The sequence below is a fragment of the Vigna unguiculata genome, chromosome 3 (assembly GCF_004118075.2).
Source record: "Vigna unguiculata cultivar IT97K-499-35 chromosome 3, ASM411807v1, whole genome shotgun sequence".
NCBI lineage: Eukaryota > Viridiplantae > Streptophyta > Magnoliopsida > Fabales > Fabaceae > Vigna > Vigna unguiculata.
The window spans coordinates 56,322,723-56,344,245 of NC_040281.1; the positions used below are offsets into that span (position 1 = coordinate 56,322,723).

Consider the following 21,523-nt stretch of genomic DNA (forward strand, 5'->3'; position numbering starts at 1 on the left):
AAGATATTAAAACACAATTTAAAAGCGTTTTAGTCACGTTCACATTATGGACGGACATGATCTTGTTCAAAAGGGATTTTTGAAATAAATAATGATAGTTTAACTTATTTTTTTTATTTATTTATTATTTCAATCTCTTTTAGATTATCATATTATATTATTAAAAAATTCAAAATAAATAATTAAATCAAAGTGATAAATTAAAAATGAATAAAAATAATTATCGAAAAAAAAATGTATGTTTGATTACCACAAACAAAACTATATTATCTTATATCCCTGATTCAATGAATATTAGGTTTCGTGTGGGGCATATAAGTGCCATTCTAGAGCCAGGTGATGTGATGTCCTTAAATGTAAAGGGCACCCTAACCTACTGCCCATAACTGCTAATCATTCACTCATCTTTTACCCTTGAAATCAACGTGTACGTGTCCCCTCTCGCCTTAGCCCTCCCTGTGCATCATGATGTGTTCCTGTTCCTTAGTTCATAAAGAAACCCTATTCATGTCCCCTTTCATTATACTAAAATATCTTTTGACTATTAAATTTTAACATTTTTTTCTTATAATTTTAAATGTTAATTTTTTTTTAATATTTCAAAATTATTTAAAAAATAATATTTCGTACTATAATAAAAAGTTGTCAAAATATCCTTCGTATACCTTCAATTGAAATATTCAACGTGTACCAGCTAGATATCAAGATTCACTCATACACATGCTTCTTCACTCGCTTTCTGCTATACACTATTTAGTGTAAGGAAGAAGAAAAAGAAGGAAGTGATCGGATTCGGAGGAGAAAAAAAAGAGTAGAATTATTTTATGAATGAGAGAAATTAAGATTTTGTTTAATTTACAAGTGAAGAGAATAAATTGTGATTATTATATATATATTGTGTTTAATTTTGATTGGATAGGTATATTTGTTTTGTTTGTTAAAAGTTAGAAGGATGATTTTGTTGTCCATGTTTTTCGGCAATTTTGGTGGCACCGAAAAAGCCATGGTAGGCATGAAAAAGGGTAGAGGCAGAGTTTCCTTTTAAATTTCCAGATGTCGTTTACCCCATTTTTGGACTCCAGATCAAATCAAATGGCCACTTTGTTTTCTCTTCATTCTTGTCTTGGTTACGGTGTAACTGCACCTCCAAAACCAAAATCAAAACCAATTTCGTTACACATTTTTAGCCACACCAAAAACAAGAAATTACCCTTCTTGATCTTGATCTTGGCAAAGCTTTTCCACCTTTCAGTGAAAAATTAATGGGGATTCTGTATGGAATGGTGGCAAGGGGACAGGTGGTTCTGGCTGAGTTCAGCGCCACCCAGAGTAATGCCAGTGTCGTAGCCAAACAGATACTCGGCAAGATCAATGTCGGGGACGACAACAACAAAGACAGCAATGTTTCATTTTCCCATGATCGCTATGTTTTTCATGTCAAGACCACAGATGGCCTCACTCTTCTTTGCATGGCTGATGATGCATTCGGAAGTAATGTTTTTTTTTTTCTTTCTTTTGAATCTGATTGATTATCCAATCATGAAGCAATGTTTTTGAATGGATTCACTGCAGGAATGATCCCTTTTGCATTTCTTGAAGATATTCATAAAAAAATTGTGAAGACATATGGGCGTGCGATTCTTTCATCTCCTGCGTACGCCATGAATGAGGAGTTCTCAAGGATCCTGAGCCAGCAGATGGATTATTACTCCAATGACCCAAATGCTGATAGATTGAACCGTCTCAAAGGTGAAATGACTCAGGCAAGTTTAAGTGAACACATTAATTCTCTATTCTCAAAGATCGTAGTTATTTGAATATTGATGATGCATGTGATGATAATAGGTGAGAACTGTGATGGTGGACAACATTGAAAAAGTACTGGAGAGAGGTGGGAGGTTGGAACTGTTGGTAGAGAAAACCTCAGCAATGAATAACAATTCAATTCGTTTCAGAAAACACTCCCGTCGTTATAAAAATAACTTGTGGTGGAGTAACCTTAGGTTAACGTAAGTACTACATTAAATTCATCATATATACCTTAATTTGCATATATAATTGATTTCATGAATGTCTTATGATGCAGGGTTGCACTTATCATAGTATTCGTCATTGTATCTTACATTATACTCGCCTTCCTCTGCCGTGGTCCCTTGTTGACTAATTGCTTGAGATAAGCTGTGAAGGCAACCCAAAAGGGGATATTATTTTGAGTCATTGTACTACTTATTAACGTCTTCAGAATAATAATATTGGGTCAATCAAAGAAGGAATATATATAATTTTTTTTTTTTTGCTTTGCAATCATTTATCAATGGCTTCTGCATGTTTTAGAAAGTAATTAAGACTTGCGTTGTGAAAGATTGTTCGTGTAATTGCTTTTTTGAATATCCTTTGCATTAATTCTATCAAACCAGGCACATGGGTAACAGCTTTATGAAGAAAAGATATAATCTTGGATGAAATTTTTGGAACCTAAATCGCAATAACAAAGATATAGTCAAAACAATTCTTTTTCGATAGAATTTAATTCAAATTTTTATAATATCATTAAAGTGATGGTGATTTTTCACTTAAGCAAAATGTGTCACTTAAGTGATATATATTTTGCTTTTATACGGAGATTTAACATCCTATTCACTTTTATTTTAGGGATTATTTTATTTGGTATTTATTATTAATGACTGTTTCCATATTTAAAGGCATACCTTATGATTTTTATTTTATTTTTTGTGTAGAATAGTGACAGCTAGATTTAAATTTAAAAACTTACACAATTTTTTTGAATTATTTCAATACCTTGTGATTAGTTCAATAAATTATTTCTATTTTGAATTATGTTACTTTAATAAAATACTTTAAAATTATTGGCCATATGTTTTTCTTTAATTATGTTATTTTAAATTACAAGAAAAATGTGTCATTATTATGGGTTTTATCATAACAGCAGAGCATTGTGTTAGCACTAGACGAGAAAATCGGACTTCATTGAATAATGAAAACGATTTCATAAAAATGATTGTCATCTATTATTACAATAGAACCCATTTTTGTTTCAGCAACTCAGCAGATGCGCACTAGAGAATCCGAATTCAAAATTCAAGCTTGGTTGCATCTTTTATGTTCTTGTAATATCACCAAAATTTGAATTTTTGGCCTCCCATTTTTTTTTTTATAAACATTATAGATACCAAGCTTACAAATAAACGAAAATCAGAGTTGAGTAGTAATCGGTCAAATCTGGGAAAAAGATGAAGAGGACCAAACTCGAATTTCAAAAATGTATCTGGTTTGTTCTTTAGGAAGAAGAAGCCTTGGTTTTGGGAAGCATTGACTCGGTTTATAGTTTATGGCATTCTAGTTGGTGAAGTTTTGGGATTATGGTTATAAAGTTATAAACATGTTGGGGCCAGATTTCCCATAATGTTTCTCTGTAGTGGCCTTTCTATTTAAGCAATCTACCACACTCAAACCAAACCCCATTCTTTATGCTTCAGATCTGCGTAGATGTGTATTTTACAACTTCCAATATGCTATTATTGCTTTCTCTCTACTTTTCTTTCTATCTCAATCATAATATGGTGAGGGACTCCATAAGTAGAAAATATAACACTTAAAGTACAGACAACATGACTTAAACTGCACTTTTCCTAAAATTTCTTTATTGCAATAACTCCCTAATCACTAAACACAAGTCGTCATATTCGTGGTAAAATTCATAGTAGTGTATTATTCAATCATACGTTTTTACTGTATTATTCAATCATACGTTAAAGAATTCATTCTCTATGACATCTAAACTTTTTATAACGACAGAATGTTTGAAAAGGGACAACACCCATAGCAATTAAATCCAAAAACGTTTTTTTATGAACAGTTAGACGTCAACGTTCTGTGTTACTGATCAACTAACATAAACTTCCAAATTAAAATTATTCTTGAAATCTTTGATTTGTTTGCATTGTACACTTTCAACAAATGAACGATGTTTCACCAAATGCACAACAGTACAGACGAGAAATATGCACGTTTGAATAAGAAAGTAAATAGTTTAATTTATATAATGGTATACTGAGCCATTGAGAAGTGAAAAATATTGAACCTTTACAAGTTGGTGAATCAAGGAAAGCCTAACTAATTAAAATCATCAACTGAGAGCCAATCATTTGACTCATCTTCTGAATCCTTACCTTTTAAACGAATAGCCTTCTTCCTGCCATCTCTCTGAGAAGTTTCATGCAGCCGAACCCAGTCACTGGTAGCACCTTCAGGGGATGAGCCCCTGATGTCATGCGTCTCCCTGTGGCTTGATAATTTATCGGAGCTATAACTCCCATCATCCTCTAGGTCACTGAATGACACATCCTCTTCCTGTTGAAGTTTTGTACAGGAAGCAAATGAACTAGCATCAATATCAGTATCTTCTAACCATTTTTCAGTACTAACCGTGTCACCAACTTCTAAACCCTCTACTGCATTTGTGACCTCAGTCAAAACCTGGTCTTGCTCAAATGAGATACTTTCTCTTTCACAGTCCTCCCTAACTTCTTGATGTGAATCCACAGTCCCAGGTTTTTCACTTTCTTCAGCTTGCAAATTCTTCCTCTCTCCAAGTTTCTGGAGAAGCTCATCTCTTGCGTCAACAATCTACAAAGAGAAAAACGGAAAAACATGATATAGCGATCACTTAGAGATTGTTGTTACCCAAACTTGTACAAAGAATAGAAGAGATAATTATCTATGACTTTATCTTCAATCACATAGTTGTTGGGTGCAATAAACGACAATCTGAAAAATTGTTTATAGAACCAACACATTTGGAGAGAAAGTCATAAAATAAACAAAGACAAATGCAAAAACTTCAGGCCAAGACATATAATTTATCCAAAATATTTAAGGTGGGAGTGGCAGCAGATAGTGGTCTGCTATTGACTTATGTATCGTATACAAGTTGTATAATCAAAGGGGGTGGGGAGAGACTAGAGGATCAATTCAATTAAGCATATAGAAATAGAATAAAGTATAGCTTGTATTAGTGCTCTGTATTCTCTTGGCTACAACAATTTTTTACTGCCGATAAGTTCTATAGAAGTTCAGCATGGAATAACGTGTGTTTCTGTAATTCAAAAATAACATTGTTTCCTAGAGTATATTGACTGATCTGACCAGCATGCACGAATAATTCACATAAATATAAGTTGTAAGGAAACTTAAATACGGCAATATTGGGTAAAAAAGGCTTGCCTTGGGGGTTGATAGGCACTCATAATCATGCTGATTTAGTCTTGGGAGTATTAGCAAAAAATAGATCATCCAAAACTTCTCCACGTTCATGTAACTGCAAAGATTCAGTCTTAGAGCAACGAATTCAGGTACCAGCCGTTCTATAGCCAATGCATGTTCTCTCTGAAAATTGGACATGCTAAAATCTGCTGCAACAAGTCAAATTTCAGTATTAAGGTTCATCAATCTCGATATAAATTCGGGTAGAATAAATAAAGGAAAATGAGTGGTTTTGGTTTCTTGGACTCATGCTATCTCAAAAGTAAAAAATTAAAAAACCACTTTACTAAAAGAACATTTTCCAGACTTAAAAAAGAGATATTCTGAGCTGGACACAAGTGTTTGGATTTTGTTATGACTGGGAGTGTGAACTAGCATCATTACAAGATTAATTTCTGCAAAATCAGAAATGCCGAAGAAGTGGTTGAACTCACCTTCAACATACTTAAGAGGTTAATTCAAATATTGGAAGTAAAATAAAATGACACGCAACTCAGATGACATGCCTCCAATATTTGATAAATAAACAGTACTTAGTTACACAGCACCAACACCTTCATGGTAAACTTGATCACAACACACAAAATATGTAAACAAGCAAAAGTTAGAATTTTCACAAAATGAGTGAGATAAAGCTTCCATTCTTTCTCAAAATCATGAAAACCTTCCCTATTAACCTCCTGACTTATGAAATTATCATTGCAATTCACAGCTTCAATATTCCATCCGACCCATATTACATCTTTTAAGATGACACGGATCAATTAGAAATTATTGCACTATTTATTATATAAAGTAAATTTCTTTGACAAACTATTCTCCGACCCATGTTATGAGATTGAAGTAAATGAGGGTATTACTGAAAAACTAGTGATTAATATTCAATTTTCTGAAGTAACAAATTTTGTAAGACACTCAAAAGGACAAATATAAACTATTTTAATTGGCATCCCATTTATCCTCGTATAGTTTTTGAATTGACTGTAAGCCCATCTCCTCCACCATTATTACCCTGCAAGGCACAGAAGAAGTTCTGGAAATGTAATATTCTCTAAACTTATCTAAGGGGCTCTCAAGAGAGTTGTTTTTGTTGATATCCTGATCCTACCGAAACGTTATTGGCTGCATTTTTTCAACAATAGACTTGAAATTCAAACATAGCTACCTATTACTTCATACTTCAAGAGCATGGCCACCTGCATTGATTACTGTCAATAGGATTTGATGTATCATGCATTCCTACCAAGCTTGGTAAAGACAAGAGTACTTTCCAGCAGAGCATGACAAACCATACATCACTTGCAATCTCTATTTTCTCTACTTAACTTAACTTACTCAGGATTCTTCGTGTTTATTTATGAAATCACACAAAACCATAAGCTATACCAATTTCAATCTTCCTTTGCGTGTGATGCATGCATGAATGAGATAACTCGTTAGTTAAAATAGCAATTATAAGCTTATAAAATGACCAACAGACTCATGAGATCTAGCCAATTAGCCAGAGAGGCTCCACCGCAAAAACTGCATGACCACACGGTTAAATTACAAACTCTCTCATATTTCACTGATAATATTTAATTGAAAAAACAGATAAGCATGATCAAAACAATTAACAAATAGCATGTATTATAATCCAAGCAAACTCGAAAATACCATTATGGAGCGGTAAGGGGAATTCGGTCCAGCACTGAGGCCGCACAGAAATCTCCTTCACGAAACGCACAACATCATCCGTCGTTCCAGGCACTGCGTCGTTACTTCGTTGCTGATCAGACTCCAACTGCAACAACTGAGAAGCGAACTTGGAGATTCCGGTGACGGCTTTGTTCGTGGAAATTAGCGAGAGAGAGTTCTTGAAGCTTCCACCGATCTCCACGAGATCGTTCCGGATTCCGGTCAGAGCTTGTGAGGAAGAAGATGAGGAGGAAGAGGAGGAAGAAGCGGAAGACCAGGATGACGGCGGCGGAGCGAGGAAGTTGGCCACGCCGCGGAAAATATGCGATATGTCGTCCTTGACGCCGTGGCGATCGGCGGCGGGAAGCGGCGGAGAAGAGGATTGGGTAACGGTGCGGTCGTTGAATTGAGAAGATTCGGGGTCAGGGTGGTTGGACTTGAAGAACCAAGACATTTTTTTTTGTTTTGCTTCTCTGCTCGTGCAAGCAAGATGAGTATCTGGATAATTAGTTTTGGGATTCAGAGGAAATAGCTGAGTTGAAGAGTTGAAATCGATTTCAAAAGAACATAACTACTGACACAACATCAACCTTTTAAACTTGTTGGCTATAAGCATCTTGTGTTTCACCAGATGAAATTATATATATTTGATTAAAAAAGATTTTCAGTTCAATTAAATTTCATTTATTAATCCAACACCCATATAAAAACTACTTGCTTGATATTACTATTAGAGCATCATGATAATGATTTGTTAGATAAAAGATAATATGCATAAAATTTAAATATGTTTCTTTAAAAAATTCTAATAATGAAGTAGATATGCTTAAATATATAAATTATATTATATTAAAATTGATAATAAAGTTACTAATATTTGGATTATCTAATATTCAATATAAATATTTAAATGTGTAAATTATATTTTTATTTGCCAAAAATAATTAACATAATTTTTTTTTATTTTTTACGTGTTTTTTAAATATTAAATTTGATTAAAAAATGTAAAAAAAAAATATTTTAAAATATTCTTGTTGAAAAAATAACACCTGACAATATTTTCAAAATCTTCAAAAGAACTCTATCAGATGCAATTAGCTATACTAATCTTCTCAGAAAGAATATTTTTAATTGTATGATAATCTATTTACACTATTATATTGATAAAATGAATCAATTTAATTAAAAAAAAAATATAGTTTTATTTGGATCCACCACATACAAATTTTAATTAAAAATATAAATTCGAAAATAAATTTGTTAATTTAGGATGTAGGGTTAGAGATGGCAAATAAACCCGTGCCCGTGGGTATCACCCGAACCCATCCCCGTTTTGACGGGGAATCCCCGCTTTGACTGGGTATGGATATGGATATGGGTAATACCCGAAATTTTCAACTGGGATGGGGATGGGGATATATATATACCCGCCCAAATACCCGTCCCCGCTTAAATTACTAAACTATTTATAATTTATTAAATAATCTAAAAAATATATATAAATAAATAATATATTTACACATAAAATATAATATAATATAATATAATATAATATAATATAGTATATATACATATAAATAAAATATACTTTTATATATATATATATATATATATATATATATTTACACATATACATGTAATATAATATAATATAATATAATATAATATAATATACATATAATATATATACATAATAATATAATATAATATATATAATATATACGTATAAAACAAATTAATCATTTAACTAGTGAGATCTTTTATAAACAAATTTATAAAAATTTAAAAGAAATATATATATATATATATATATATATATATATATATATATATATATATATAAAAGCATAAAATATCTACGCATATACATATAATATATATACATAATAATATAATATATATTATTATATAATATAATATAATATATACTTAAAATAAATATATATCTATAAAAAAAATATATATATATATATATATAAATATATATATATATATATATATATATATAAACATAAGATATCCACACATATAATATATATACATAGTAATAATAATATAATATATAATATAATATAATATATATAAATAATTATATATATATATATATATAAACATAAGATATCCACACATATAATATATATATACATAGTAATATAATATATAATATAATATAATATAATATATATATATATATATATATATATATATATATATATAACATATTTCTCATTCTCTTTGTTTTTTGTTATATAACATATTGGCAATTGCTTCAGTTTTAGATCCAAGGTACAAGATGGACATGTTAGAATATTATTTTTATAAATTGTATGGTAATGATTTTGATCTGAAACTTAGTAGGATTCGTCAAATGTGCTATGATTTGGTTTTGGAATATCAATCAAAAAAGAATGAAACTTCTTCTTATAGAGCTACATCATTGGAGTTGGGAAAGGATGTTGATAATGATGCGAATGAATTTTTAGAGTTTATGGCAAAAAAGAAAAAATCTAGAACTACAGTTATGAAAACAGAGTTGGATTATTACTTGGAAGAAGATAATTTGCCGGTTACACAAGAAATTGATATCCTATCATGGTGGAAAACAAATGGGTTAAAGTTTCCAACCCTTCAAGCAATTGCAAGGGATGTTTTAGCTATTCCAATAACAACTATAGCTTCTGAATCTGCTTTTAGTACTGGTGGTCAGATATTAACTTCTCACCGTAGTCGACTTCATCATATTACTATAGAGGCTTTGATGTGTACAAGAAGTTGGATATGGAACTCAAACCATCTAGGTAAGTTACTCAAATTTATTAATATTTTTTGTTAGTATTTTTTGTGAATTCTCATCTAATATTCTACATTTGGTGTTTGTAGGTGTTAAAAAATTAAAAGGAAAAGATGTTCTCATGAGTGAAAATGAATCTGATGAAGAAGGTACATTATATTCTAGTAATTAAAATTTTCAATTTCAATTATTATATCATATCTAATTTTTCATTTTTTTTCTATGTGTAGGTGGATCGAATGCAAATGAAACCACTGATCATTTGTAAAATTAATAAATATTTTGGTTATTATAAAATTTTAGTAATGTGTAATTTTTTAGCTTTTATATAATTATTTGAATTTTATTTAGTTGTTATTTGATACTTTAATTTGAGATTTATACTATTATAATATTTTTCTTAATATTTGACATCATGAAAATCAAAAAGAGTATGTTATTTTAATATTGAATATTTTGATAGTATCATGATTCCGTTGGTGTGATTTTTAAATTTTTTTTATAAAAAATATTTAATTGATATATGGAACAATAAAAAAATGGGTATGGGTATGGGTATAAGAAAATACTCGTTACCCGGTGGGGATGGGAATGGATCAAAAGTTGTATACCCGTTGGGTTTGGGGATGGGAATGAATTTTTATTATGGGGATGGGGATGGGATCATGATACCCGTACCCACCCTGCCCCGTTGCCATCCCTATGTAGGGTTCTACCTAAAGTAAGAAAAATAATTTATTTATGTAGAATAATAAATTAAGATTAGATAAATCCTTTAATGCAAATAAGTACAGACATAAATCTTGCACAACTGCAATTGCTTTTTCACAGCCTCTTCTCCTCTATGTTTGACCCAATGTCTTTCATTAATTTCTAACTGTTTTAAAGGTTGACTTTAGTTATGCAAAAAAATAGAGTTTTTGTTATATAATATTAGTTTATTAGGAATACTTGTTTTTAATTTACTTCGAATGAATCTTAATTCAGATTACGTGCCAATTAGTTAAAAAAATATGAAAATTAATTTGATGTCTATCTTACAAAACTAACTAAAAAAGCCGTTAAGATTCTGAGTTATCGAAAATTAGTTAAAAATTATAAATTTGTATACCTTACTTTTTATATTTAATTATATTTAAGATAAATTTGAAAACTAATAGTTAATTTTGTAATAACTTTTTATGTTTAATTTAAAATTTTCAACCGAATGTTTGGATTAATTTTTTCTGTTAAGTTAATGTTATGATTTTTAATTGGTTAGCTTGATTATTATATTTCCTGTTATTTTCAAAATTTAAATATACAAAAGTTGAACATATAAGATTTGAAAGTACAAAATTTAATTTATATATATATATATATATATATATATATATAAATGATGATGAAATATTTTATAAAATTATAAATTATATATTTATAATTTATAAAATTTTAAAATAATAAAATTATATGTAACAATAATTTCAAGATATGACAAAATAATAATCTGGTCTACACTTAACAACCGTGTAGCTAAATTAACAGAAAAAAATAACAAAATCTTTCATGTAATTTAACAGTTTTTAATCACAGATTCAAGATAGGATCAAGGAAGCTTTATTGACCCGTGGACTCTATTTTTTATTTTTTTTCTTTTGGAAAAATAATCATTTTAATGTTTGTTACTGTTTTATTTTTTATTTTCATGCATTATTTTAAATTGAATCAGATTTGGATTTTTTTAAAAGAAACTTTAAGCCTTTTATGTCAAATATTTTGATGTTACTTAGTCAAGATTTTCGTAAATTTAAAAACTGAAATTTATATATTTGTACTTGATTTTGGTATTTATTTGAAATGTTAGTGTTATATTACGTTTTTTCTCCCTATATGATGTGCCAAACAGACTTAGTTTTCTCCTCTTATAAAATATTTATATAAAAACAACCAACAAAACAAGGAGTCCCATTTATTGATTATGGAATGTTGATTGTGCAATGCAACAAAGAGAGAATCATGAATGGATTGTCTTTTCAAGTTTGATTTACTTTATATATATATATATATATATATAATATGATATGATATGAAATGTTCAAATAGTAAAGTAAAGTTATTCTTTTAAGATATATTTTAGTTGTGAATAGATACGGTAGACATGTTACTCCATAGAGTATTATGCAAAATATTTAAAAACATTTGGTAACATTAGTAACTTTATTGTTAATAGAATGATAGATAGAAAAAAAATCGAGTCAAGTTATATGAGATTGGATTGTTTTAACTTTTGGTATTTTTAAATGTTTGTCTTAAACTTAAAAACACATTTGAAAGTTCAATTTTTCATTGGCAGCATTTTCATTTATAGTAATAAACCTTTACATAGCATTTCATCTATAATAATAAATCTTTACATAGGGCAGTGAATTTAAGAACTACTTATAATTTTAAGAAATTTAGTTAATATTTTCACATGATAATAAGGGATAAACATGTTCCAATAGAAGAATTTAGAAAATAATTGAAAATAAAAGTGCTATTTTAAAAATAAGTTGGATTATTTTATTAGTAAAAGTCAAGTTTATAAATAAAATCATCAATTAATCAAATTTTAGTTTATGAAAGATTCTTGTTTCTTTAAAATTACTTCTAATATTGAAGCTTACAATCCTAATTTGTTGGTTTCCTAACGAGAGAAAGTTCATATTTTTTCCTTCTTTTGATTTTTCAAGATATCTGCTTACATTAAGGTGTTAAAGTGTTTGCATGCGGCAATAAAGGATATAAGATTAATCTCTTTTCAGTTAGGATGGTAGGAATAGTCTCCGTGAGGTAGAACTAGTAGAGATTGTGAGAGTTGATTTAGTGTACAACACCTTTTGAGTTTAGGGGCGTCTTTTCAGGTATAGGAGGCTAGTATTTTACAATAATGATTAAAGTACTTAATTGAAGGTGATTAAACTATAATATATAATAAATGTTTGATTGGATCGTGGAGTCATCTAATGTTTGCATATGAATTGAATTATTTTTAGTAAATTATCGATTAAACTACTGAGTTAAAATATTGATTTTAAATTGATGTAATAATGAATATATGTTTTGCACTGTGAATGTTTGGCATATGAGTTATAATATATCCAATTGGTTAATTGGTACTATATGAGAGTATTTTGAGTTAAATTATATTTATTTTGAGTTAAAAAAAATGGACTAATTTGATACTATATCAGACCTTGAAATTTAGATACGAAACTGGACGGGACTTTATAATCATTGGACACTATATAGAAAATAAATTACAGAGAGCTCTAGTGATGCTCAACAATTGTTGGGGACCATTGGACATCATATGAAAATTTAATTCCAGAGAGCTACAGGGTCAAGGCATTAGACGTCAGGTAACTCTACTAGTATTCAACTCATGTAAAAGAAGATATCTAGTTATGAGAGTCAAAAAAGGTTCCTACCATCCAGTGCTTCCGTATGAAATAAGATCGAGTCACATAAGTATAAGAAATTTACCTAAGGGGGACATTGGTCCTAGTTCATTGTCCTAGGAGAATGAGCTATGTGAGAGTGTGAGATAGCATGGCAAGTGAAAAATCTATGAATTTACTCAATACACTTGTCTTCTGTAAGTGAAGTCATGCAAGTTAAGGTTTTATATGTTATGTTGATATATAATTCTTTTTAAAATTTTGAATAATTGTGACGATGAGAATTGCTTCTCTTATGAGATAATATATGTCTTTATTAACATTATAATTACACTAACTTATCCTTTTATTTGTTCTTTTATTTGTTATTTGTTCATATGCTATGATTATATATTATACCCCATTAAAAGATCTGCAAATGAGAAAGATGAAAAACAGCAAAACTACTTAATATATATATATATATATATATATATATATATATATATGATTGTATTTTATTTTAAATTAGTAAAATTTTTCTTTATTTTCTTTATAGGGTTGTAAATACATTATTATGTGTATATAACTGTTTATGTTTAATACATAACTAATAATGTTTTAATTAGTAGGATAATCATTGACGAATGTGTGTGTAAATAAAGTTTTGTCTAATTTTAGGTTTAATAAAATTTTATTTCTTCATATTTTCTTAATGTTCTTTTTCAGTATTTATTAATAATATAATCAAGATAATTAAAAAACTAAATTTTATAGTACTTCTTAAGTAATGTATTTACTCTATAACACACACATACACATGTATATGTACAAGGTAATTACATACATTTATTTTTATATTTTCTTTTTAGTTTTTAGTATATACTATTTAGGTTGTTTCGATTGCTTTTGATATATTATTTTAATTAACTAATTAACTTCTAACATTACACCTTATAAAAAAAATTTCATAGATGCTTATATTTTTTTAACATAATACTTTATATTACTTTTACATTTCAATTCATGAATTTTGTTTAATTATAATATAATTTCCTTTTAATGCATTACAAGCAGCAATTTTGTTTCCAGACAAAAGTACTGTGTTAGAATAACTTATTACCGAAGAAGTGCATTATAATTTTAAAAACATTATATGTAAATATCGTAATTTCTCCTTGAAAAAACTTGTTATATAAAAAGGTAAATATTTATCCAACTTTAATTTAAATTAAGATGTCTAAAGCTTAATCTTATATCAAATCAATGTTTGGTGAGGAAGCCTTCACTGTCTCACTTTAAAGAGATATAAACAGCAATGATTATAGCGAAGACTTTATCAAGAAAAGCCACTGTAGCTGTCAACAAACAACACACCTGAAAAAGACTACAGCTTAATTGTGTTAAACCATGACACAATTGATTAGTTTTTTTTTTTTTTTTAATGTTTTAGACATGATTTCTTTAACTACGATTTCCACAAGGCTATAAGAACATTAAGCACCCAAACCTGAAATTTTGACTTTTCGAACGAAACACATTAACTATAGTTCACCCTTCGAGGAAAAAATGATTACAAATTAATATTTATATAAACGTCTTACAGAATATAACATTGCACATGGCTATAAGGAAAAACATTGCTCCTCCCAAACCAAAATATGTTTATTAGACTTGTAATTTCATTGAACAAATTGTATCACAATCACATAATGAATATACTTCCACCGTATACAGGAAATGGCAACTGAGAACAATATATTCCAATATATGAAGAACAAATTTTCTGCTAAAGCGTTGAAGTGATCAATCAGGGACAAAAGAAACTAAGTGGTTTTAGTCAAAGCTCATTATCATCAATTTACCTTGTACATAAAAAATCATATAATCAAAACCCTCCCTCTGCTAATTATTCAAAAAGAATTTTCACTCTAGCTAACTATGCCACACACAACGTATGATACAAGTCTATTCTTCTTTCCCAACCGAAAGCTGAGTAATCAGAGTACCCATTCCTTTTCTTCCTCGAGCTTATTAAGGATTTGTTTTTCTTTTCCACAGGAAATGCCTAGATGAGACCTGTATATGGATTGTATGATTGAACAGGCATACCTGAGCCATAGGGGTGAACAGTGGCTCCATAAGGATTTCCGAAAGGATTCCCTGATTGTTGTTGAGGGGCCATCATCATCATTTGCTGCTGCTGCTGATACATGAAAGCTTGTTGCTGGTTGGACATAGCAGCCATCTGAACAGAATGTGGAGCAGCAACAGAATTAGAGGCAAAAAATGGATCATGCATTGTTGGTTGCATTGTGTTTCCCCCTGGTGCTGAATCCCATGGATTATAGCTGACATTTTGGTTGTTTCTCCTGAGTGCATCATCGTAAAGGCTGTCTAAAGTAAGCTTGTCCAAACCTCCAGCCTGATACCAAGTAGGTCATCACTCAGTCAGAAGAACAGAAACGTGTTCATGCAAAGAGTTTGTGCGTGTGTGCTTATGCTTGAGAAACATTAAATATTGGGACAGATTTGTATCCACTAATCATGTGAACTGAATGAACTGTAAATTCATAGTAGCAGAGAGCCTACCAGTTTGCTAGCTGCCGCAGCACTCTCATTTGAACTAGGAGCAGTAACAAGTGCCAATTCCCATCCTGTAGTTCCATTTGCTGGATTTGAAACAGCAGAAGGCTGTTGTTCAACGGCTGAAAACCACCATCAACAAGACATCATATACATTTACCACAAGACATATGCCTACATATATTCTAAATAGTAGATATCAAATAGAACGGTCTAGTCTTAACTGCCAAGTGCAGGAAAAGGAAAACAATGCGGGAGTGCAACTCACATGACTAGTCACTACTAAGATTAAGAGGCTTAATCCTCATAATTTGAAATATTGAAATAAAAAGAGTTCAGTCAGATGCTATGAGCCAATTATTACTGTCAATTATTTTTTAAGGTTCGCAAGTGCTTTTATTCAATGTATTAATTAACCAAAATGGAAGACAAGGAACAAGAAATTACCAATGGGAACAATGGCCAAAGCCAATGCATTTTTCTCTTCCAACTCTAAAGCAGCTGGAACCGGATCCTCCATATTCTAATTAGTAAAAAAAAAAGTAAAAGTTGTTAGTGCAGCTAAGGCAACGTTCTTCTGGGTAAAGCATTACTAGTACAACCAGTCAGCAATCCGAATTATATCAAAAACAGGGCTAGTAGACGCACTAAAAGCAAAATTAATTACCAACAGATCAGGTGGTGGTTGCACTGGTGGTGCTTCCACTTTCACAGGTTCAGCAGGAGGAGGTGGAGGAGGTGAGGGTGAAGGTGAGGGTGGGCGTTCCTCTTGCACTTCTGTTGTCTTTTTATCTTCAATAGCTAAAACTTCTTTGTTTTCAATAGCCTGCTTTCAATCAGAGTATGGAACCACTGGTTGGTAAAACATATTTATATGGCCTATATATAACAATGCATTTTACTGAGTAGAAGAATTTTGAAAGTATTGCAACGACACAGAGCTTCTTGCAATAAATGAAAGGAGAAAAAGTATGTTGATGACAAACATAAAGCTAAAATACTAATATTGTTGTTTCTACAAATATATGAAAATTCATTGCTGAAAGACAAAAAGTATTGTACAAAAATTAGTGCGTGTAAAATCAACATGGAATTTTTCTTAAGGTAATGGAAAAGATTTCCAAAATGTTCTGTTGTTGAACGGAATAACATACATCAAAGAACAATCGTAATGTATTAATTTTTATTTTTCAGTTACTAGCCAAGTTGCAATAATGGTTGAACCACTTTTCTTAAAAGAAAATAAAGTTTTCAGAAACAAATAAATCATTGATCTTACTTATGTAGTATACAGCCAACAGGGTCTTCCCTGGTGTGTGCCTTATGTGTCAACTAGATGTGTATTAAATAACAACACACTTGCCTTTTATGATTGCATCCTTAACATAAATCCACAGAGACATCCATAGAATGAAACAGAGTTATGCAACGTCTATCAATACCTGATCCTTACGAACTATTGGTCCCTGGGGAGCATCTTTGACGTACTCTTCCATAGCTTGCAGAAATGATGAAGGGGGCTTCATATCATCAACCAATAAATTCAGTATATGTTTTCCAGAAGAACAATTGAAAAATGAAGCCAAAATGTCAAACATAAAGCAAAACCTGTTCGACTTTAATAAACTTCTCTCCACGCCCAATATCAAGATTACGGCATATTTCATAAAACTCTGACAGTCTCTCAGCCTAGATTTGTATGAAAGATCTTTAGCGTAACTGTATAGATGAAGTTAAAAATAGAAAAAGAAAAGTACACCATTGCAAATACCTGCTGCCCAACCCTCCTGTATATATCAAGAGCTTTCAGAGCATCATGGCGTTGCATCTCAAAAAACTGTTACAATAGTCTCATAAATACATAGAAAGTTGAACATCAAGCTTCAAATCGATGAATATAATTACCAAATATACCTTGTCAACCATATTGACTGTGCCATCACTAATAGCTTGATAAATTTTAATGCTTTCTGAAGCAACCTATATGCAATATAAAGTACATTCAGAGAGGAGGAAAAGAAAAAACGACTAAAGAATATAGTATGGTGATATAATTGACCTACCATTGAGAGTGCTAACTGAATGACAAAGTTATGTACAGCTGCCCCGTGTGGCTGCACCACATAAAAGTTAAAACAAGTTGAACAATTATTATGCTGCCAGCGTTGTAAAAATTGTTCCTTCAATCAAGCCCACACCACCTGTGAAGTGTTTGGGTAAAAAATCCATCTATCTTGAACTAATTAATTCAAAAGCTTACCTGGCAGCCAATAACTCGATTAAGAAGTTGTTGTAAAGCTGGCAACTGCTCTAATAATTCTGCAGTATCCAAATCTTTGGTCCTCTGACGAAATTCACAAAAGAAGTTTCCTAATTTAGATTTATGTATGCAATGAGATAGCAATGAAAAGTGAAGGCTTTCTACCATCATGTAATTACTGAATAATACCCATCAACTACTCATTTTGAAGAGAACAATCTGAATTGTAAAACGGAAAGACTATGAAAATAAAATAAAAATTTACTTACAGGGCGGTCTGCCTCAATGTCATACTTCAACACACGAAAACATTCCAGCCTCTCCTCCAAAAATAATGCATAAGTGCGCACCCATGCAGAATAATCCCATGCTGTGCAATGAAACAATGATTGACATCTATAAAGTCAATAAACATAATAATGAAAATGAAACTAAAATCAATAAGGAGAGAAAGACAGTGTCACCATTTGGACTGGAATCATCTTTAAAATGAGCCATATTGAGCATATGACTTCTACTTCTCCCATAATTAATGAGTTCTTCATGAAATGTAGGATCCACTTCCCTTAGAGCACGGTGAATAACAATTAAAGTTTTCAAAGCAACCTAGAGTTAAAACACTTGTCAATCAACCAAATATAAGCAAAATAAAACACATGCTCACTGGTGATTTACATGAGAACCACAGAAGTAGCATAGGAAACTGAGGAATTAGCTGAGAAAGGCAGAAGTTATCATGCAAATATAGTGCAAACAAATAATGTAGCATTAGAACTAGATGAAATTATCTAGTTTTTGCAACAATGGTGATAGTCATAGTCATTAAACACATTCTTGGTGATCTTTCATCAAGATTTGCTATCTTGATATTGTTCTTTGTCCCACGTTTATTCAAGGTCACATGTAAAAATCATAGCAAGACTCCAGAAGTGAGGAACACATGATAATTGACAAAAAAAATCACGTGAATGCAATGTTTCATGAAAGCAACCGATAATGAATTCATAAAAGCTTCATCCGGCATTCCAGGTCTTTAAGTGAATATACTGACAATAATTCATGTTCATATAAAAAAAACAGTCATATTTAGCACAAGATCTAAGATATTGTGCACATACTGCCCAGTTATGTGTCTTTGATAATCGCCGGGCAAGAGCATGGATGCAATAGGCAACATCGGCTCTAGGTCTTGTAGCTGAGATAGCTGCAAAAATAGCTGCAAGAGAGAGCATAGAAACAAGAGGAATCAAAACCTTTACTTGTCCAACAATTATTCTTCCTTCAAAATACAAATAGCTAAACATAAAATGAACAGTAGATTCACCGCATTAATCATTTCTGTGCAAAGAATAATAAGGAGAGGGAGAAAACAAACCTCTTATGTGTTTTTCCTTGGCTGGACGTTCAACATGGTTTGTGGCTCTAACAATAGAAATGTCCAATTCCTGGAACACATTAAAGCCATTGAGAACCAAGACAAAACACCTGATCCAGAGATCCCATCCAACAGAATCTGTGTCCAAATAAGTCTACCTTGTAATCGCTGTTGACCTTAGCCAATGAGACTGTTGTGGTGTCCTTAAGTGCCCCAAGTGCCTTTCTCAGACTCTTCTGCGTGCCACCAGACATCCTCTCCCCACTTAACTAAAAAATTCAGCCAAAACTCAAAATTAAGATCTCAGTTATTCATTCCTAAACCCCACTCTTTCCATCCAAAAATCAACTAATCTGACACCAACCAAAGACGGTTCATCAATAATCAATCAAGTGTAAGTAACGAATATCTCTTAAATTTAACTCGACAACACAATTATTATATCACTGAACTCAGATCCAACTAAGGACAAAACCCTCACCGACAACAAAATAACCACAAACCTCTGAATAACTTCGAGAATCAGACAATAACAGAACAAGCTTCAAAATCAAACAAAGAAAATAAAGAAGAACAGAGACATAACAGCCAAACACGGCCTTACAGTTATTTTAAAAACTAAAAAAAAAAAAGTAAGGCATTGTCGGGAAAAGGTGGGCTCACAGAATTTTGCAACAAGCGAATCGAATAAAATTGAGGAAGAAGAAGAACCGCAAGTAGAGAAGTGGCTTCTTCGGCACAAAAACAAAAGCACGATCTACGGTTAGAACTAGATTTCTCTGAAGCTGAACAAGCCGAATCAGAGAGAGAAAGAGAGAGTAAGTTGTGTGCCTGAGACCAGAGAGAGAGATAGAAAAGTCGACAGACAATATAGGCTTGGTTTGGTTGGTCGTCGGCGTCTGATGTTAATTTTTTAAATATATTATTAATAATATTATATGATATTGTTTTTTTATTTTATTTTATTATTGTTGGTGTTAGAAGGAAGAAAAAGAAGCCCAACAAAAAATTAAGGATTAGCATTTTTGTTTGGCTTAATCTTGCTGTCAGAAATACGGTAGTGTAAGAAGTTGTACTGCTCCTTGGTTAAATTGGGATTTGATCCCCTGCTTTTGTCTCTACCCTCGCTCTTCTTGGTCTCTTCTGCCACCTCACCGCCTTCAACCACCGCCCCCCACTGTTTCATGCGTTTTTTTAACTCTTCAAAATTCTTAGACCGTTATTATATTAACAACTTCACTATTTTATTTAATAACTAAATTAGAAAATAGAAATTTGGATTGTTTCTAGTAACTTTTTAAACCGTCCATTTTCCATATATATATAATTTGAATCAAAAGCATTATCACAATCCCATTCAAACAATTCTTTTTAGAAATAATATTCTAATAAAAAAAAATCCTCCCTACTAAAAATGGAAAGAAAAATGATAACGATATGATATTTAGGTAAGTTCTTTTTTCTTTTTTTTTTCATTGCTGGATTTAGTTGAGTCGTTTGATTCAGAGGAAAAAAAAGTAAATAATTGTTATAATAGAGAAATTATTGTACTTGTTATTTTTTTCCATTATTATTTTTTCTTATCTTTTATTTAATTTCTCTTCAAGAAAATGCATTTAACTTCAACGTAATTTTTCAGCTATTTTTAGTTATTTTTTGTTTAACATAACAAGGAGCTTGAAATTTGAGAGGATGGAGGGTTGCCTGGTTTCAAGTGGTATAGTCGGTTCTGTAGTTATGATCAAAGTAAAACAACAATTTAATAAATGATTGTTTTTTCAAACAAAATTTTATCTATGGTTGAAAATGCTTGATTTTGACTAAGCTTCAATGCTTATAAACTTATTTACTAATTCATAGAATATATGTTACTAAGTTTTTATCTTTCAACTAGCTATAATTTTTTATTGCCTAGTTTTGTCAAACCTGATCTAGTTAAAGCGTGTTGCAACTAGCGTTTTTTTTTCTTTATTTCCTAAAAGATTATTATCTTACTTATCGTTATAATCATTAGCTAAATAAATTTATAATTATAAGGTGGTGCTTTAATTGTAATTATTTTTAAAGGATTGGAAATCACTACAAAATTTAATTTGTTTTCAAAGAAAAAGGGTATTAAATTATATAAAAAATAGAATTAGCGGTTTATT

General features: G+C 30.7%; 3 protein-coding genes across 6 annotated transcripts; 1 reads left to right on the forward strand and 2 right to left on the reverse strand.

Annotated features, from left to right (window-relative positions):
- Positions 1–940: 940 nt before the first annotated feature.
- LOC114179783 (vesicle-associated membrane protein 711-like) lies at positions 941–2,337 on the forward strand. The gene is made up of 4 exons (XM_028066238.1): positions 941–1,491; positions 1,573–1,763; positions 1,846–2,009; positions 2,087–2,337. Exons 1-4 carry the CDS (start codon positions 1,263–1,265, stop codon positions 2,175–2,177), a joined length of 675 nt encoding a protein of 224 aa, XP_027922039.1. The 5' UTR covers positions 941–1,262; the 3' UTR covers positions 2,178–2,337.
- A 1,675-nt stretch (positions 2,338–4,012) lies between these two features.
- Positions 4,013–7,553, reverse strand: LOC114178927. Of its 2 annotated transcripts, none has more exons than XM_028065075.1 (3): positions 6,940–7,553; positions 5,245–5,429; positions 4,013–4,647 (listed from the first exon to the last, which is right to left on the reverse strand). In XM_028065075.1, the coding sequence occupies exons 1-3, from the start codon at positions 7,412–7,414 to the stop codon at positions 4,135–4,137; spliced, it is 1,173 nt and encodes a 390-aa protein (XP_027920876.1). In that variant the 5' UTR covers positions 7,415–7,553; the 3' UTR covers positions 4,013–4,134. The 2 variants fall into 2 exon arrangements, with proteins under 2 accessions (XP_027920876.1, XP_027920875.1); XM_028065074.1 differs by having other exon boundaries at positions 5,245–5,432.
- Positions 7,554–14,796: 7,243 nt separating this feature from the next.
- On the reverse strand, positions 14,797–20,269 carry LOC114178249 (putative clathrin assembly protein At5g35200). Of its 3 annotated transcripts, none has more exons than XM_028064052.1 (16): positions 20,037–20,269; positions 19,532–19,642; positions 19,374–19,443; positions 19,117–19,214; positions 18,463–18,604; positions 18,268–18,368; positions 17,999–18,082; positions 17,802–17,852; positions 17,653–17,718; positions 17,510–17,575; positions 17,347–17,427; positions 17,181–17,258; positions 16,406–16,564; positions 16,186–16,261; positions 15,745–15,860; positions 14,797–15,577 (listed from the first exon to the last, which is right to left on the reverse strand). In XM_028064052.1, exons 2-16 carry the CDS (start codon positions 19,625–19,627, stop codon positions 15,221–15,223), a joined length of 1,641 nt encoding a protein of 546 aa, XP_027919853.1. In that variant the 5' UTR covers positions 19,628–19,642; positions 20,037–20,269; the 3' UTR covers positions 14,797–15,220. The 3 variants fall into 3 exon arrangements, with proteins under 3 accessions (XP_027919853.1, XP_027919854.1, XP_027919856.1); XM_028064053.1 differs by having other exon boundaries at positions 15,221–15,577; positions 19,532–19,637; positions 20,037–20,264; XM_028064055.1 differs by lacking the exon at positions 20,037–20,269 and adding an exon at positions 19,877–19,891 and having other exon boundaries at positions 15,221–15,577.
- Positions 20,270–21,523: the final 1,254 nt, after the last annotated feature.

Excerpts from the sequence above, each read along its gene's own strand:
- LOC114178927 (XM_028065074.1), bottom strand. The coding sequence starts at position 7,414 with ATGTCTTGGTTCTTCAAGTCCAACCACCCTGACCCCGAATCTTCTCAA. Across the intron at positions 5,433-6,939 it reads CCCCTTACCGCTCCATAATG|CAGATTTTAGCATGTCCAAT; the intron begins GTATTTTCGAGT and ends GACTTGTTGCAG. Across the intron at positions 4,648-5,244 it reads AGTGCCTATCAACCCCCAAG|ATTGTTGACGCAAGAGATGA; the intron begins GCAAGCCTTTTT and ends TTCTCTTTGTAG.
- LOC114179783 (XM_028066238.1), top strand. The coding sequence starts at position 1,263 with ATGGGGATTCTGTATGGAATGGTGGCAAGGGGACAGGTGGTTCTGGCT. Across the intron at positions 1,764-1,845 it reads TCAAAGGTGAAATGACTCAG|GTGAGAACTGTGATGGTGGA; the intron begins GCAAGTTTAAGT and ends TGATGATAATAG. Across the intron at positions 2,010-2,086 it reads TGGAGTAACCTTAGGTTAAC|GGTTGCACTTATCATAGTAT; the intron begins GTAAGTACTACA and ends CTTATGATGCAG.
- LOC114178249 (XM_028064052.1), bottom strand. The coding sequence starts at position 19,627 with ATGTCTGGTGGCACGCAGAAGAGTCTGAGAAAGGCACTTGGGGCACTT. Across the intron at positions 19,444-19,531 it reads AGGTCAACAGCGATTACAAG|GAATTGGACATTTCTATTGT; the intron begins GTAGACTTATTT and ends AATGTGTTCCAG. Across the intron at positions 16,565-17,180 it reads CAATAGTTCGTAAGGATCAG|GCTATTGAAAACAAAGAAGT; the intron begins GTATTGATAGAC and ends GATTGAAAGCAG.